Genomic DNA, 13639 nt, shown 5'->3' on the forward strand with positions numbered 1-13639 from the left:
CTCTATTTTTTAGGGATCGACTAGAAATGCTCTTTGTTGGCAATATATGGAGTTTTCAAAAAGAAATACAATATACAAAATCACTCAAACCGAAGAGAATCAATCATGTCTCGTACTAATTTTCAAGGAATCAATCAATCATCTCTGATGGGCTAGCTCCTTGAAGCTGATGGGTGTGGTGATCTGTGTCGGCCCGTCCACGAAGAGCGCCTGCGCACCCAGCTCAGCGGCCCGCTGGCTGGGGTGCACGTTGTCAAAGAAAGCGTACACATCGCGGTCGCTGCACACTGTCGCGTTCCTCATGCACTCACCCTCCGCGCCCAGCCTACCGCTCCCGCAGCATGCGCTATCGGCGTTCACGAACCCGGCCGCTTGTGGGTTGTCGAAGTTGGCCCGCGTGCCGGTGAAGGAGTCGGCGAGGGAGTGTGTGAGGCCTGGGAGCCTCGTTGGGCTGAGGGCTGCAGCGAGGCCAGACTTGAACGCCGTGGCGAGCCCGACAGTGAGGCGGTTCATGCCATCGTTGCAGGCACCCGTCGCGTTCAACAGGCGCACCCGCGGCACACACCCCACTGGGCCAGGGCTGATGATCCCCAATTTTCTCGCGCCCATCCCATACAGTTCGGTGATGGCGGCGGAGTAGTTCGAGACGAGGGTGGCATAGAGTGCGGCAACATCGGCTTGGGACTTTGGTCTGCTCTGGAAGAGGTCGTTGCTGCCGAAGCCCAGGAGGAAGAAGGAGCTGGCGAGGAGCTTGGAGACTTTATGTCTGCCCCACGCGGCCTCCATCTCGGCCTTGGTCAACGCGAAATAGCTCACCTGCTTTGACAGCGGGATGTTCTTTCCCGCGTTCTGCATGCAAAACACGTAAATACGGTTAGTAGGTTGAGCTAGTTATTAGAGTTCCAACAACCGTGTGGTTAATTAGTAACGATATATTTTCTCCATTTTAAAACGCAAGAAGGACATATTATTTGATTTTGTTAAAACAAAGATTTGACCAATACGTTTACTTCTCTATATAACATGCAACTCTTGTGACATGAAGTTACAGCCGTTTAATTTACATATTAAATTTGAATTAGAAACCACAGGGATCCCTTCACAACAACACTTGCAGTTAATTTGAATTAGAAGTGGAGAAGATTAATTACTATTGGTGTGCTTTGATCATTACTGTTGTTGTTGTTTTTCATTTGCGATCAGATTACTGTTGTGAGCATGTGATGATTACGTAACTACTAGTACAGGACAACTTGATTATTAAATTATTACCAGTACGAGACAACTTGATTATTATTAGATTATGTGATCAATCGCATTGGTTCCTGGTTCCACGTTCCAGCTTCCTCCCTTGAACATTGGTGTCACCGCCAAGTTAACTGGACAGATCCACCGACGGAGAGCGTGCACTTTCGGGAATTTAGATTTTTGTTTTGTGAAAGTGAATTTAGAAATTAGTTACTGCTAATATCACTTTAAAATGTTTATATTGGCAACTTTGGAAAAGCTTTTCCCTGCTACCAAAACATGGTATTACAACTATACTATACTCCTACAAACAAATCTTCTGGAACAAATCACTTTAAAATGTTTATATTGGCAACTTTGGAAAAGCTTTTCCCTGCTACCAAAACATGGTATTACAACTATACTATACTCCTACAAACAAATCTTCTGGAACAAATCGATGCCAACCGTACACGAAATGGTGAAAGGCTAGCTGATCTTTTTTTTTTTGAACTCACCAAGCATATGTAATGTAAATAAATTGAAGTGACTTACAGTGGAGTCGAGGATACCGGCTCCCGCGGAAGCGTAGCTCACCCCTCTCGTCAGAGCGCTTGGGATGAGATAGTTGCGAGATTTCAGCACCAGGTAAGCTAGAGGGCTCCTCTCGAACCCCAAATGCCTCGCTGCATCCATCCATCCATCAAGTCAACACATGAACTCATGGTAAATATTATTCCCGCACGGTTCTGAGCACATGATGATGTATATATGATTGGTACGTACCGACGAAATCAGCGATGTTGTAGTCGTTGCTGAACCTCCCGGTGGCCCTTGCGCCGCCGGGGAAGTCAATGCCGTAGAAGGGCTCGTTCGCCCTGGGCACGTCCTTCCCCGGCAGGTGGTTGTTGTTGCCCACGTCCAGGGTCGAGTCCCCCAGCACGAACATCGCCGGCACCACCGGCCGCTGCGCCGCGCTAGCACCAACGGCGCCGACGATCACGAGGCCCACGAGCACGACGACGAGACCCTTCATAGCTTATCTAGGGATCGAGCTAGCCAGAAGCTAACCTTGTGTATAGTACAGTACAGTACAGTACAGGTGTGTGTAATTGGCCGTCTACTAATGGTGATTAAGGTGATGGCAAGGGGCAGGTACTTATAAGCCCAATTAGTACGGTTTGATCGATCGATATGATCAGATCAACTAGCTACCTAGCTAGTCAACGAAAGTGCGATGGTCGGAGTATATGCTAATAAAATATACACACATGTGAAAGTGATGGACGCGTCCCTCCGAAAAGTAGTGCATGCTGGATCGATCCATCAAAATGAGACAACAACTGCCCCTAGAGATAACTACACTTTAATTAGTTAGTTAATTAGCATGTTATGCTTACCGTATCTTCCGTCGAGATCTTCTTGTCAACTCTCTGCTCGACCTCTACTCTCTAGAGATAACCACACGTTCTTGTATTTTTTAGTTTTGTATCAGATGACAGGTCGATTCTATACATTCTTAAGACGTTACAGCGCAACTACACGCCGTCAGGTGTATATAGTACAACATGATTGTAGAGCTAGCAAGTAGCAGCCGAGAGCTCGAACTATACAAAAATGATCGTATGGTTTCAGCGGCAGCCTCCACCTTCTGAGGTGTAGATATGTAGAAAAACAAGGATAATCTAGAGCTGGATCAATCGGCGTGGAGTATATTTGTAACAAGTTTAAACAATTTGTTAGTCTATATGTCCACATCTCCATCTTACCTTGCTCTCCTTGCTTTATGCATGGGGTAAAAGAACAATGCAGTACGTGGCTTATTGGCCGTGGGCATCCTAGAGTGGTCGAGTGCCTGTCCATTGTGTTTGTATCTCCTTGATACTTGTGTTGAGCCAATAAATCTGTCATTTGTCGGAAAAGTAGATGGATCATGAGTACTAATTAGTGGGTTAGTGCATCGCTGAGCACTACAACTCATAAGCACTACTTCGATATGGATAATTAAGTTGGTAAAAGATAAGTAATAAAATGTGATACTGCCACGATTATTTTCGGTGGCAATTTAATCCCATGATTCATGTGTAGGTACTCCATTAGCGATTGAGCAGCTAGTAACTACCCCGTTTCATACTCCACATGTGCACGTTGGATGTTGCCACGCGGTTTGATTTTGTCAACTGGCCTCATTCGTCTGCACTTATCACGTGGAGAGCAAGTGAAAGCCATGCACGCCGACAACTCGAAAGCTTAACGACTATTTACAAGTTTTGACTGCTAATAATTTCATAATGATATTCATCGATCTGCTTGCCTGCGTACTTTTGTAGTGATTTATTTATCCTGTAGTGCACCGACCATTGACGTGCGAACTTAATTTTGCACTCGTCTGGTGTGCAAAGCAAGGGAAAGTGACGATGCGCGCTGGTCCTTTTTATGGAGTTATTTTGTTTTCAAGACAAATACCATCTGTTCTTTATGTTTTAACTTGGATTTTATTCTTGCTTTTAGTTCTACAAACATGCAACGGCTGATACTGAAACTAAATGCTATGCCCAGACTCGATTTTTCTTCATGGTCGTTTGTCAAAGAAATATTTATCTCAGAGCGACGACGCATATGGAAGTGACCGGTATTCCGAAGAAAAGTTTCTTTCTTGTGGGTTAAACAAAAAAAGGAAAGAAAAATCAGGATCGGCAACAAAGTTTGGATTTGTCGTGTACTGCAATTCACTACTAAGAAAAAGGCTATAGATGGAAATGACACTAATGACGCACCATGTGTTGGTGCGCCATTAGTGTCCAAATACTATGGCGCACCACATCCACGGTGGCCATTAGTAACAATTTTTTTTCATTTTTTTTTCAAAACTAGTAATGGCGCACCGTGGGAGTGGTGCGCCATTACTAGTTAGCACCACATCCACGGTGCGCCACTAGTAAATTATTTCAAATTTTTTTCCAAAATTTGTTTATTTATTTTTTCAAAACTAGTAATGGCGCACCAGTGGATAGTGCGCCATTACTAGTTAAAACTAGTAATGGCGTACTGTCAACTGGTGCGCCATTACTAAGTTTAAAAAAAATTAGAATTTGTTTTATTGTTTTTTCAAAACTAGTAATGGCGCACCGTGGGTGTGGTGCGCCATTACTAGTTAGTAATGGCGCACCACACCCACGGTGCGCTTGGCCCAAAACGTACCGAATGCACCCCCTCCCCCCGGACCGCCTTTTCAATTTAAAAAAAAATAAAAGAAAATGATGGAAATGTCCAAAAAATAAAGGAAAATAAGTTTCCTATGTGATATGTGGTCTAGTTGTTGGGAAAATTTACAAATATGAATTTCGACTTTATTTGCAAAATCTCTCTGAAATTTGTAAAATGGGCATAACTTTTGCATACGAACTCGGATTAAAAAGTTTTTTATATGAAAAATCATCTACTCGAAAAGTTATATCCAAATTCAAGGGGAACCCAGTTAAACATTTTCAAAACCCCTAAAAACCTAACAGAAAAAAGTTACGGGGCTTTTAAGATCCGGAGGGAAAAAAATTCAAAAAATTTCAAACTTACTAGTGGCGCACCGTATGCTAGGTGCGCCACTAGTAACAGAAAAAAAAATTGGTTTCGAAAAAAAATTGAATTATTTTTCAAAATATGATACGTAATATGACCGGGAAGTTTGAAATATTTTTTCAAAATTTCATCATACTCACGAACATGAACAAAGTCCTAGACATCAGCAAGGTTTAATAGAATTGATATGATAGATATATCAACAAGTGCCTGTGAAGTGAGGTGGTGCTGGGGTTGGATAGTACTATGAAGTTAAGCGTGCTTGGGCTAGAGTAGTGTGAGGATGGGTGACTTTTTGAAAAGTTTGACCACAGAGTACGATTTGACCTAAGATTAAGCATATTGACTCGAGATTAAGCCATAGTGACCTGAGATTAAGCCATAGTGACCTGAGATTAAGAAAAAATAAAAAATTGAATTTTTTTAAAAAAATGAAAAAAATTTATTACTAATGGCGCACTTCTATGCGTCATTACTAAGTCAGATAGTAATGGCGCACCTCTAGGCATACTAATGGCGCACTACTGGTGCGCCATTAGTATCTGGTATACTAATGACGCACCAGTGGTGCGCAGCACCATTAGTAAAAAAATACTAGTGGCGTGATAGTAATGGCGCACCAGTAGTGCGCCATTAGTGTGCCCATTAGTACGCAAAACTGGTGCGCCATTAGTAGGCCTTTTCCTAGTAGTGATTGCTGCTTAAATATCTATAATATAGTAGAGTACGGGCATGTCTGACATCTAATCGGTCATCTACTAACACAATTATGCCATGGTGCAGGTATATTTATATATACGTATAGGCAAGCATCTCTCTAAGCAACTTACATTGTAGTATTACCTATAGTATTATAAGCCTACCAAGTGTGCGTGACTGATTGATCGATATATGATCAGATCAACGGGGTAGCCAATCAGGAAAGTAGCAAGTCTAGGGTCTCCTGTTGTATAAATACAATATATATATATATATATATATATATATATATATATATATATATATATATATATATATATATATATATATATATATATATATATATATATATATATATGCATGGATCTGAAGTCCTTTACACCTTTTAAAGTGAGAGCGATTGGTGCCTCCGAAGGAAAAGTCGCTCATGCTCAATCAATCCATCAAAACCAACCGACCACTAACCCTCGACCACTTCACTTTATTTAGTTAGCATGTTAACTATTACATATGTCTTCATTCAATCGAGTGCTAGGCGTACCTACCGTTAACCTCCTTGTCAACTCTAGATTGTGGAGATTGATGACCACGTCCCTCTATTTATCTTATTTCATTTTTGAGGTGACAGATCGACTATATATATTCTTAGGATGTTACACTCAACTAACCAAACACAGCCATGTCTATATAGTACATGTCGATCGATATGGCCTGTTCCAGTGGCAGCCTCCAACTTTGAGGCGTATTACAGGTTTTAAAATTTTGGTAATCTCCTTGCTTTATGTGTGCTTTTTAACAATGCAGTAGGTGGCTCATGACTCATGAGTAGTATTGCTAAATAGTGGGGTAGTGAGGCGTTGAACTTTTTTTTGCCGGGAAGTGCATTCTTGAACTTGTGAAACAATATTGAATAAGTACCTCGTAAGCACATTATATTTTCTTTTCTTTTGCTTCGGAGAAAGGGGCCTAAAAATACAACATTACTTTTTGGTATGGATACGTTGACACTCCTTGTGTGTCACGTGTTCTGATACCGTGGAGTAAAAGATAAGTAAAATTGAATATTGCGGAATTATATTTGCTGATAATTCCACCCCGTGCATGATTCATGTAGAGATTGAGGAACTTGTGCGGGTTGCATGTCACCACACAGTTTCATTTTGTGACTGCTGGCATGTGCATATTTACAGTGTAGAGAGTAAGTGAAAAGGCTAGCTAGCTATAGGAGCACATGATCCAACTGTATAAAATGAAACAAGTCTTGCGGTAGTTGAGTACAACGAAAACTGTTCATCAAAAGTAATCAAGTGGTAGAAAAATAGGAGGTACCAAATTGTTTTACGAAAAGTACCAAATAGCCAGGTGAGGCAGATATAAAAAATGTTTTCAGTAGCAGCCTCCTCCTTTTGAGGCATATGTACGCAAGCACATAGACGTAGGTCTGAGCTCGAACGAAGAGATTGGAGGAGATATGTTCATGTACAAATACAAATTATATATTTTTGTTTCCTGTCGAGATATATATCTGTGTTGATCTATATATTATCTCGTGATTGTCACCATCTCCAGCTAGCTGCATGCTTTATGTGCATGCGAATTAACAATGTGGTTAGTGCTTACATCTACATGATTTTGATAATGGTTAGTGCGTTAGTAGTGCGTAACCATACCTGCGAAATGACAGTAGTATAATGAGACTGTAGAAAAACAAATAGGAGCAAAATCAATCTGATGCTTCCTGCAGTTCGATTAGTGATGGACATGCAGCTACCACGATCGATCGTTGCCATAATTTTACTTGGAGTATAATTAGTGTTGTTACTACAATGGGATCGAGTCTCTCCAAAGTTTTCCGAGCTGTTGCTACTATATGATCAACCCATTGCAAGTTGACTCTTGACCATTACTCCTACTTTCAAATTGGTATGCATCAATATGCATGTGTGTGTGTGCGCGCACGCACGTTACTAACCTGCATCCTACAACTTTTGACACTTATTGCGTAGGAAAAATGGAAAGTGGCATTTTCGTGTTGTCCTTTTTAGAACCCGTGGGACGCCCGGGACAGGTTCCATGTTCCAAGCTAGCGACTCCCGTGCTTTGTGCTAAATTAATGTGTCAAAACTTAATAAGGAAAAGGCTAAATAGAGAATTTGAACTCCAGAAACATTTTTGGAGTGAATCTTTTGCTGGTGAGTTTTTGGATAAATATTTGAGTAACTCATAGAACAAACATGATCAGCTAGAACTACTTAAGTTCACCTTTAGTAGTCAATGGAAGAGCCAGATATGCTAATAAAATATGCACACATGTGTAAGTGATCACTTCGATCCATCAAAACCAGACGACGACTACCCTTTGATCACTTTAATTAGTTAGTTAATTAGCATGTTATGCTTACCAAATCTTCCATCGAGATCTTTTCGACTCTCTGTCTGGTCGATTGCTACTCTCTAGAGATGACCACATGTTCTTGAGCATTTCAGACCAACTAACTAGACACGAACATATGTATTATACATGGTATAGCTATCAGCCGAAGTCGAACTATACAAAAATGATCATACGAATTCGGCAGACCCTACCTTTTAAGGCGTATACATATGTACAAAAGAGGATGATGTAGAGCTGGAACCATCCGCGTGGAGTATATATCCACAAGTTTAAACAATTTGCTCATCCATTATGTCCACATCTCCATCTTATCTTGCTCTCCTTGCTATATGTATGGGCTAAAAGAACAATGCAGTAGGTGGCTCATGAGTACAAATTAGTGGGTAAGTGTATCATAGGCATGTTTACTTATGCTTCGGTATGGATAACTAAGCTGGTAAAGGATAAGTAGTAAAATGTGCTACTAACATGCATGATTATCTTTGGTGGCAATTTACTAACATGGTTCATGCGATTGAGCAGCGTACCTCGTTTCAAACTCCTCAATGCATTATGCATGTGCGCATTCCATGTCGCGACACAGCTTATTACATGAAGAGCAGGTCAAAGCCATGCACGTCCACAGCTTGAAGCTAGCCGACGACTGATTGCTAGTTTTTACCACTAATAATTTCATATTGATATTCACTGATCTGCTTGCCTGCATGCTTTTGGAGTGAATTGTCTATCCTTTAGTGCACCGACCATTGACGTGCAAACGTTTGCACTCGTCAGGTTTGCAAGAAAAGGGAAAGTGGCTATGCCGGCTACACTGGACATTTTAAAGGAGTAATTTCATGTTTCAGACAAATCCCACATATATTCTTGATGTTTCAATTTGGATTTCGTTCTTGCTTTGAGTTCTACAAACATGCAACAGCCGATAGCAAAAGTAAATGCTATTCCATGACTTGATTTTTGCATGGGCAGTTGTTAAAGGAAATATGTATCTCAGAGCGACCATGCATGCATATGGATGCGACCGATATTCCGAAGAAGAGGTTCTGTTTCTGTGGATTATACCCAAAAAAAAAATGAAAGAGAAATCAGGCTTGGGCAATAAAGTTTGGATTTCTCGTGTACTGTAATTGCTCTTTAATTTCCCGAGCATTTTAGAGTACAGCCTATAGGCGTGTATGACACCTAATTCGGTGTCTACTAACGGGCTTAAGGCGATATCATGGTGCAGGTAAACTTATTAGTATAGCACATAAAGGCATCTCTGCGATAGAAACAAACACCGATGCTTAAAAAATGGAATTATTTTTACAAGCATTTCCCTAAGCAGCTTGCATTGCAGGATTACATGGTATTGTAAGTCCACCAAGTGTGCGTGTTTGATGGATCGTTATATGCTCAGATCAACGGGGTAGTTGAACAGCGAAGGTACCAAGTCTAGGGTCTCTTGTTGTATAGATACAATATATATGTATGTATATATATATATATATATATATATATATATATATGCATGGATCAGAAATACTTTACACCTTTCTATATGAATTTTGAGTTTGCTAACCACATGTCCCATGACGTATACTTTACACCTTTTAAAGTGATTGCATCCAGTAATATACACATGTGAAAGCGATTGGTGCCTCCCAAAAGTCGTTCATATTTTTTTTTGAAAAGGATGATGATCCCCGGCCTCTGCATCTGGGCATATATGCAGCAATTTTATTAATTATTCATGAAGACCTTACAAAGTAATACATCAGTAAGTCTGAAGCCACCATTTTGGAAATATTTGTTGCTACTCCTATCCACTTGATGAAGTGATGCCGAATGTCTGAGTCGAATACTAGATATACCTCGCACCAAAGCCTAACATCTAAAGTTGGAGGCCCCAACCAAGCCTCTTGCCAGGTCAGGGCACACACTGGTCTGGCTCACTCTTAGAGGCCGCCGCCGCCGTCTTTCACTGATCCATCTTCATGCTCGATCAATACATCAAAACAAGATGACGACTAGCCCTTGATCACTTCAGTTTAATTAATGACGAAAAAGGGTTTCCCCCGCTTTATATATGAGGCAACATCACCACAACTCCAGCACGAAGATACAAACGCACTCCACCACCACACTCAACGCACACACAAGGCAAGATACAAAGGTGTCGGGCACTGAAACACCACCCCATCGGCGAACAAGCAACCTAATGATAAGCAAATGACCGCTTGGGCTGACGGAGACCACCACCAAGATGAGCAATCCACCGAGGAGCGGTGAGATGGACACGGCCAGAGCGAGGACTCCAAGATGATGCCTTCAGGAAGGATACGAGCATAGGAGCCTCCACCGTCTGACGCCTAAGATCATGTTTTCACCCAGAGTGGCATGAAACGGGTGAGAGCACTACGACGGAGCCTGCAAGGAGGAGAATGACATCCACGGACACCACCTCCATAGGCCAGTACAAGGACTGGGTAAGTGGTGTAGCCCGGTGCTCCTACCCCTCTGTCGCATCCCTGGTCTGCCAACCACCCGTAGCCATGCTACCCAAGCAACCATAGCTGCCCGCCCGCACCCGAGCCGCGTTGTCAGCCCACGACCAAGGCGCCTCCCATGGCCAAAGCCGCTGCCCCACACCTAGACCGCCCCGAGAACCACCAAAGGTGAAACCACCATGTTTCGCCCCACCCTGGCCGCTAGCCCGGACCAACGCGAGATCACCTCACTTTAATTAGTTAGCATGTTAATTAGTACATGCATCTTCATTTGATCGAGTGCTCGGCGTATGTGCCCTCAACCTGCTTGTCAACTCTACGATCTGTGGAGATTGATTACCACGTCCTTCTATTTATCTTGTCTTCTTTCATTTATGAGGTGACAGATCGATTGTAAACATTCTTATGACGTTACAACTCAACTAACCAAACGCAGTTATGTGTATATAGTACATGCTGATCGAGCTCGAAATATACAAAATTGATACGGTCGGTTTCAGTGTCAGCCTCCACCTTTTGAGGCGCATGTACAAAAGAATTTGGTAATCTCCTGTCACTAGGTATGTATGTCCACGTATCTATTTTATCTTGATCTCCTTGCTTTATGTGTGTTAGATTAGATAACAATGCAGTAGGTGGCTCATGACACCATTGCCAACCGCTCGGGTCCCAGTGCACTCGATGTTCTTAGAGCTGATTGGAGTTGCGATGGTAGTCGAAGCTGAAGTCTTGCGCAAAGACGGCAGCGACGGTGATGACAGTCCTCACTTCTTGAAAATGGTCTTGGTTGTAGCAAGGAGAGCATGTCATACCACTCTTGATTGGCGCTCCCTTACTGATTACTCTCGCCATTAAAACCTTCGATGCTTGTAGAGTCGAAGCTAGTGGACAACCAGGACCATTCCCTCGTCGAAAAGGAACTTGCTCTGAGCCAGAAGGGAGCTCCAAGTCAAAAGATGTCCATGCGTTCTCCCAATGAAGTAGCACAAAACCACACAAACATGAATATCCGTGGGAACAGGTACTAGCTTGCAGGGATTCAGGATTGAGCAGTCTCCACGCATAGCAATGTAGAAGCCTGATTTTCATAGCCTGGTCAAATGGTTCGTGAGAAAACCACTCTTGTTGATCCGAAGTGCCCAAGGGAACCCACTGATGTACTGAATTATTGACAAGTATAGTGAGGACACACACACTGGCTGGACTGGAGCTCACCATTTTCAAATTTGCAAGAGGCGTTCTCTGATTTGGATCGATCAACCACTCCCAGTACTGAGGACTTCTCTGCTCAAACATGCAAACTGACAATAAACGACATGTCCTTGCCGACATAAGATCCTGACAACCACACAGTTCCCAAGCGTCAGCACTGGCCATTAGCTAGATCCTTGGCGAGTAACATAAAGCTCAAAAGTCAAAACACTACACCGTGTAACCTCGACTCATAATTTTGCCAAGGGTACGGTGACAAATCGTTTAGCCAGCAAACCAAATTTCATGTGCATGAGCATATGTGAAAAGTGCCTTTACTGACGAACTGTTTTCCTCTGATGTTCTCTTTTTTGCAGGTGACCTGACCAATAGTATCCAATCCGGTCTACACTTGATGAAGTAGTGCTGAAAACTGCTCAATACAGAAAGATGAATTCTAGCTCTTGAACCACCATCTAATGGTTCAAGTCCGCATTCTCGAGAAAAACCACCACTCCCCTTAACTTGCTCTAGGATCAAAACTTGCTTGTGCATTGACATGCGCATTATGCTTGGATAGAGCAGACCACACAAGTAATGTTCGAACACCACATGTACTGCTCGACAATTATCTGAAAATGATGTCCATTGTAGCTTCAGCCGGATGGTCTCCTGGCTAAACTAGAACCATTGCAAAAATTAATAATAATTTCACCATTACACGCCAAATATAAGAAGTGATACACGTCCATTGACATAAGTTCCCATACATATAAATGAAGTTAGCCAAGTCCACAACCATCTACTAATATTTGTCCATAATTTCACAAATCAAAATCATAACATGTCCATTGATATAACTTCACAAACATGCATCCAAATCACGTAAAGTTCTAGAAATCTAAGTACTATTAGAAACCGGAAACTACAAAGTATTACAATAATAGTAAAGGAAAACAAATACTCTGAAAAAAATAGAGTACAGTGAGTTAATTAAGAAATAAGAAAACACGGCTTTCTTGTTTACGTCGGTGACTAATGAGTACCATGTGAAGTGGAGTAAATTTAAGGGAGTGCAGAAAGAGGAAGAAGGCTGACATTCTTTCCAAGAACATAGATCCACAGTTCTACTACAAAATCTAAGCTATATGCATCTTCCTCTTGTTTTGGGAGAAGCACTGAGGAAGAAACAACACGACCAGAATATCCAATATCTTGGAGTGTGTTGGAACTATGTGTGGTTAAAATATACAGTACAATAGATAGACGGTAGTTAGACATAAATATACATAAATTAATAAACCTATATGGAAAGGATTAGAATTTGCAGCAACATGTTATGATTAATCGGACAGGGTAACGTCAATGATTTTGGGTCGGTGAGCCTGAGTGTTGTGGTCGGGGTCTGGTGGGCTAGGCCCTATTGTTGTACTCCCTCCGTTTTTAAATATAGGTGTGTAGTTTTTGGCACGGAAATTAAAGAACGCACATGGAGGAAAAATTTCATAAGTTTTGGGCGAGATTACACTTGACTAATTGACATGAGAAAATAGAGGAGCTTGCCTAGTATAAGAAATGTAAACAAATCCTTAAAAAAATTATCCAAACGAGTGGTGCAACGTAATACACCTTATATTTTGGATTTTTTTTTAAAAATCTATACACTTTATATCAAGGAACGGAGGGAGTATTTTTTTTTTTGACCCCATGTTCTAATACAGTGGAGGCTGAGCTCCGTTCGTGTCTTGCGGGTATTTACATCAATGTGACCTTGAATCAGCCTGTTCTCGAGGGAGGTTGCCTTTTTGTTCATATGTTCTTGTCAATAACTCCATGGATAGGTCTTCTCTTGTTGATTCGAAGAAAGTGGTGATACGGGTTTCCCGGTTATTGCAGAGTTATGAGCCGGTGAAAATAAAAGGGAGGCAAACACAGACACAGTGGCTCATGAGATAGCAACCTTTTGCTTAAGTGTTAAGTCTGACGTTGTGTTAGTGGGAGGTCTGCCATCCTGCATGACGCCTAGTGTTGACTCTAGTTGCATGAACATTAGTGGCAATAT

At 41.8% G+C, this 13639-nt stretch overlaps 1 protein-coding gene across 1 annotated transcript; it reads right to left on the minus strand.

Annotated features, from left to right (window-relative positions):
• Positions 1-92: 92 nt before the first annotated feature.
• LOC125522223 (GDSL esterase/lipase At4g28780) lies at positions 93-2378 on the minus strand. The gene is made up of 3 exons (XM_048687309.2): positions 2014-2378; positions 1783-1913; positions 93-849 (listed from the first exon to the last, which is right to left on the minus strand). The coding sequence occupies exons 1-3, from the start codon at positions 2261-2263 to the stop codon at positions 139-141; spliced, it is 1092 nt and encodes a 363-aa protein (XP_048543266.2). The 5' UTR covers positions 2264-2378; the 3' UTR covers positions 93-138.
• Positions 2379-13639: the final 11261 nt, after the last annotated feature.

Source organism: Triticum urartu, chromosome 7A (genome assembly GCF_056163025.1).
Source record: "Triticum urartu cultivar PI428250 chromosome 7A, HENAU_Tu73, whole genome shotgun sequence".
NCBI classification, from domain to species: Eukaryota; Viridiplantae; Streptophyta; class Magnoliopsida; order Poales; family Poaceae; genus Triticum; species Triticum urartu.

What these genes read in the sequence shown, in the direction of transcription:
- LOC125522223 (XM_048687309.2), bottom strand. Translation starts at nt 2,263, where the DNA reads ATGAAGGGTCTCGTCGTCGTGCTCGTGGGCCTCGTGATCGTCGGCGCC. An exon ending in CAACATCGCTGATTTCGTCG is followed by an intron (nt 1,914 to 2,013) that starts GTACGTACCAAT and finishes GGATGGATGCAG; the next exon opens with CGAGGCATTTGGGGTTCGAG. An exon ending in CCGGTATCCTCGACTCCACT is followed by an intron (nt 850 to 1,782) that starts GTAAGTCACTTC and finishes TTTTGCATGCAG; the next exon opens with AACGCGGGAAAGAACATCCC.